Source organism: Bison bison, unplaced genomic scaffold (genome assembly GCF_000754665.1).
Source record: "Bison bison bison isolate TAMUID 2011002044 unplaced genomic scaffold, Bison_UMD1.0 scf7180017864375, whole genome shotgun sequence".
Classification (NCBI taxonomy): domain Eukaryota; kingdom Metazoa; phylum Chordata; class Mammalia; order Artiodactyla; family Bovidae; genus Bison; species Bison bison.
The window spans coordinates 2,481,795-2,487,002 of record NW_011494947.1 but is presented as its reverse complement, the minus strand read 5'-3'; the positions used below and the strand labels follow the sequence as shown (position 1 = coordinate 2,487,002).

Here is a 5,208-nt window from a genome sequence, read left to right as displayed (position 1 = left end):
CCTCCCCGAGGGGGAGGCCAGGCAAGGTGAGATCCAGGTGCAGGCCGCTCCCAGCCCCCCATCTCCTAGGAGCACCCCAGCCCCAGAAACCCACTGTGTGGGTCTATGTTGAGAAAGCCAAGGTGCGGCAGTGTGGTCTGAGCCTGGCAGAGACTCAGAATTACACCTGGGCTCGTGGATCGTCGCGAGCGGGGCAGCCCAGCCCCTGCCCAGCCCAAAGGCCCTGGGGGAGTCTTCCTCCTCTCTCCCCAGGAACACACATCTGCTGCCCCAGCCAGGCAAACAGCGCCTGACCTGGGCTGGGCTCTGATGCTCTGGCCCTGGCAGAAGGAGGGTCCCAGAGACCCCTTAAAAAGAGGAGGCGGTTGTTCTGCTTAAAATTCTGGGTGGGGTCCCAAAGATTTAGGAAGAGGGCCTGCTGGCTCACTCTATGAGTCCTGGGGGAAGAGCTCCCTGTCTTGCCAGGGGCCTCTGAACATGACCCACGTTGAAGGCCATCTGAAGCCTCAGGCCACCAGGAAGTCCCCAGGAGACTGGCCGGAGGTGTTCTAGGGACAAAGAGAAGGGTCTGGGAACTGCCTGCGTCCACCCCTCCCGAAGGAGCTGAGCCGCCAGCCTTGTCACTCCCCATAGAGCACTCAGCTCTGAGTCCATTTCTGATGAGGGAGGGTCTCTTGATGTATCTTGTGAGGGTCTTGCTCACCCTCCCCACCCCCCAGATCTCCAGGCCTCCAGCCCACTGACCCCTAAACCAGGCTCATTCCACTTCAAACCTGAGCCCTCCTGAGAGTTCCACCCAGGGATGGTATCAGCCTCACCAGCCCCCTCCAAAACCGGGGACCTCCCTGGGCTCCCCTCCCTCACCCCATCCCCAGCCAGCACCTGGCTGCGTACACTCTTACCTCCTCGAATCCCCAGGGCCCCTCTGTTCCTATGGCCCCCCAGCCCTGATATGGTCCAAGCCCCATCGTCTGCTTTAAAATCACCTCAACCATCTCCCCGTTAGCCTCCCCACCTCCTCCCAGCCCTACCAACCAATACCCCACCCAGAGGCCCAGGACCCTCCTGATGGCAAAAAGCCCAGGACACCCCGGCCAGCCCACTGCGGGGCTGCGGAGGCCTCAGGAGCAGGTCCCGCCCCAGCCCCAGCCTCCGCTATTGCAACCTCCCCCAACCCCCACTCCTGCCCAGCTCTCTCCAGCCGCCTGCCTGCATGCTAAGTCCGACTCTTTGCGACCCTATGGACCATATCCCCCCGCCAGGCTCCTCTGTCCATGGGATTCTCCAGGCAAGAACGCTGGAGTGGGTTGCCATGCCCTCCTCCAGGGGATCTTCCCCATCCAGGGATCGAACCCGCATCTCTTACGTCTCCTGCACTGGCAGACGGGCCCTTTACCACTAGCATCACCTGGGATGCCCCCTCTGTCATTTCCCCCAACACACGTTGGTGTCACAGATCTGACAGATGCTGTCCAGCTTAAATGCCCAAGTGGTCTCTGACCTCCCACCCCAGCCTCCGGCCTCCTCATCACTGCCGCACGCTGGTCTGGGGGTGAGTTCCATGGAGAGGGGCCCAGGAAACAGAAGGGGAAGGAAGGCCCTGTTCTCTTCAGCCTCCTTCTCGTCCAACCCGGACACAGTGACCTCCGCCCAAAGCCCAGGCAATGAGGACCGAGGCTGCATGGTTTTCTTTACAGTGCCCATCGAGGTTTGTCATAATCCCATGATGCGAGTGTGTTCCTCCCAAGAGACTCTATAGAAGTTCCCAAGGCACAGGTTTACAGCTGTCTCTCCTAGAGGAGGGAGCGACTCTATAAATAGCCACTGAGTGAATTAAATGCAGCAGGGTTTAGGTTAGACATCAAGAAGAACTTCCCAATGAGAACTGTATTCCCTGTCTGGAATATTTTTCAAAGTTTTGAAAATATCAAGAGACACTGTCTGGGACGGTTCAGAGGTTGACCTCCCTGTGGGGTGGTTTGACTCAGGGATTGCTCAGAAATGAGCCTCCCCGCCACCCACCCCCCACCCTCCTGCAACAAGAGGAGATAGTTACAGGGTGACTTTCTGCCCCACACTAGAAGATTAGGAGAATTGTGACTATTTCTGGGTCCTTTTATCTGAGCAACTCCGAACTCCTGGCAAATATCCCACCATCACCTGCTGCCCTAAGGGTGTGAGAGCCCCTTGGTTTCACAGGGGAAGGAGTAAAGCTCTAATGAAGTTGGCACCTTGTCCAAGGTCACTTGGCAAGTGAGGAGCTGAGGCCAGACAGGCCCAGGACACAGCCGGCCTGAGGCTGTCCGCAGAAACAGCAACACTTGGATGTAGGCCCTTCAATGGCAGTGGGTACGGTGTGTGCCCTGGGGAACCACGCACTAGGTACCAGAGCCCTCTCCTTGGGAATTACATAATGTGCCCGAGCAGGAGGAGCCAAGGGCAGCCAGCCTCTCTTCCCTTAGTCTTCCCAAAAAGGCTCATCAGCCACCCAAGTTCAAGTCCTGGTTGCAACTCTCAGCCTTAGTTTCCTCATCTGTTTAATGGGTTGATCATTCCTGCTGCCAAACTCTGAGAGTGGTTTGATTCAGAAACGAGAAGTTATGCAGATGAGCACAGCTGGCACTCAGACTGTGGCTTTGGCACCTTTTCTGGAGGAAGTGCCTTGTTAAAGAACCTCAGTCAGAGTCTTCTGGAGGGAACTGGGGGGTCATATTGCTTTCCCTGGTGGGCAAAGGGGTGATCAGGACATTGACAGCCTGGCAAAGGGGTCAGGCTGCTCTGAGAACCACCTTCCTCAAGGGTGTACAGCGCTTTACAATTTGTAAAGCATACCATTATTTCACTCAGCTCTTGTTAAGTCCTTGTGAAGTGAGGAGGAAGCAGTGATTGCTGTTCCCATTTTACAGATGGTAAAGCCCAGACTCAGAGAGGGGACATAACTTACCCAGTCACAAAGCATGTCAGTGGTGGAGATGAAACTAGAAGCAATGGATGCAAGAAGGCCAGGCCCAAGGGAACCCTGGTTCCCTTTTGATGGTGGGCACAGGAAAGGGCTTGCCTCCTACCTGAAGTTTCAGACAAGCCTGGAGCTGGCAATGGGATAGCCTGTCTAACATGTTGGATCACCAAAGGGGTGGAGTGAGAAGGTGGTGTTTGATATTGGCCCAGGCCGCTGGGACCACAAGCTCTTGGCAGCCTCCGATGCCAAGGGGCAGACAGCTGAGCTCTGGCCTGGTGGCAGTTGGAATATATACCCCACGACGCAGCAGAGAGGCCAGGGCTGACCCAGGAGGCCTTAAAGCCACATTTCAAATACATCCCCCAGAAGCCACCTCCCCTTGAGACACATCAGCACTCGCTGCTCTCCCAGCTCCTTCTGGCCGGGCTTCATGCAGCTCAATTCAGCAAAAATCCCTCAACTCCCGGTCTGAGCTGCATGGAAAGACAGGAGCCTGGACCCAGGGGGAGACCCCAGGATGGGGGCCCAGAAGAAGCATATGTCCAAAGGGAGCTCCTGCTAGAGGAGGGACCAAGGCTAGGGAATAAGGCAGGGAGATAAAGGCAGCTGAGTGGCACAGGCTAACTGCTGCTGGGAATCAAGGTAAAGCCCACGGGGCATCAGGCATCAGGGAGGGCTTCCTGGAGGAGGTGGCATCTGAGTTGGTTTTGAAGTATATGTAGGGTTTCCCTGAATGAAGTGTATGTGTGTGTGTGTGTGTGTCTCTGTGTGTGTGTGTTTGGGGGACGATGAGGCAGCAAACGTTTGGAAACAGGCAGTCTGGTGTCATTTGCTTATTGGCAAATGACAAGCAGTCAGTACCTGTAAGGGGGCTCACAGGAAAGGGGAATGGACCAGGAGGTATTGGGAGAGGCATGGAGTCAGACCCGGCTTTGAAACTTTGCTCTTCTGCTAACATGCTGTGTGACTTGGGTGCATGCCTCGACTTCTCTGCACCACCATTCTCCTGCGACAAGGGCACATGCACCCCTGCCTCCCCACCCAGGCTGCTGCCGACAGCGAGGTTGTGCAGACGGTTGGGAAAGGGCTTTGCAAAGTGTGGAGGCATGTGGCTCCAGACAACGCTCACTCAGGCTGCCGCTCCCAAGAGAGTGAGGGGCCCGCCAAGGCCCGCCCCTGCCACCCCCCTCCTGCCTCTGCAAACAAGAACTGTTCCTTCCCCAATGACATCTGTCTGGGAGAAATTTGAAATTTAAAACGGGCAGCTCCATTATTTCCTCTCCTTGGCTAGCAGACCTCGGCATCTCGCCTGCCTGCCCCAGTCCCTTGGCAGCCCAGCCTGGGGCGGCCCCGGGGCTGCCCCTCCACTCGGCTTCCCATCCCTAGCCCCCTCTCCGGCCAGCCCTGGAGCTCTGTCCTCACCCCCCTTCCAGTGCACAGCCCTGGGCATCTTCCACGGCCCCCTGAAGAGGGGGCACAAAGCATGGGATGAACAGACCTGCAGCCCAAGGACCTGAGGTTCAAATCCCAGCAGAGCCACAGGCCTGGGGCAGAAGCAACTCTCTCTGAATCCTGCTTCCCTTGTCTTAGGGCTGGAGAATCACAGTATCCAGTGTTCTTACAAGAGGCAAATATTTATTGATCCTCTGCTGTATGGGGGTAGGGATAGGCTGGCTAAAGTGTGAGGATTCAGAGGAGATGAAGGGGAGGGGGTCGCATGCCAGGCGCCTGGCACGGGGTGCTGCCCAGGGTGGGATACTTAGTAAATGGTTCAGATGCCCATTGTAGAGATGAGGAAACAGAGGCTCGCGCTCAAGGGCTGGTGACACTGTAAACTCTGTGGGTCCCTTACTTTCTCTGTGCAGGCGTGCACCTGAGTCCGTTGGAGGAGCAAGGGGGCTCCTGCAGGGGTGCCGCCCCCATCGTCAGCCCGAACCCCAAGTTCAAGTGTCTCCTCTGGAGCCGAGGAGGGTGCCCGCCCCAATTCGGGCCTGTCGAGCCTCACGGGAGGTACGCCCCAAACTCCAGCCCGGGTCCCCAGCCCGCCGGCTGGAGCCGCCACCGCCTCGCCCACCGCGCGGGATCCCCGTATCCCCACGCCCCAGGCCCGCGGGTACCTGCGGCTTGTCGCGCGGCCGGTCCTCAAGTTGGGAAGCGCCGCCCATGGTCTTCCACCGGTCGTTGACCATCTTCCGGCAGGACCGCTGGCGGGGACGCTGGGCGAGGCGCGCCGCTGCGGAGCGCAAAGG

The 5,208-nt window shown here is 57.9% G+C and overlaps 1 protein-coding gene across 1 annotated transcript in view; it reads right to left on the bottom strand.

The window, feature by feature from the left end:
* Positions 1–5,148, bottom strand: part of FIBCD1 (fibrinogen C domain containing 1) — a 34,312-nt gene extending 29,164 nt beyond the window's left edge. The window contains exon 1 of the mRNA XM_010856946.1: positions 4,965–5,148. Coding sequence (XP_010855248.1) covers positions 4,965–5,148 — 184 coding nt within the window. The remainder of the gene's footprint in view (positions 1–4,964) is intronic.
* Positions 5,149–5,208: the final 60 nt, after the last annotated feature.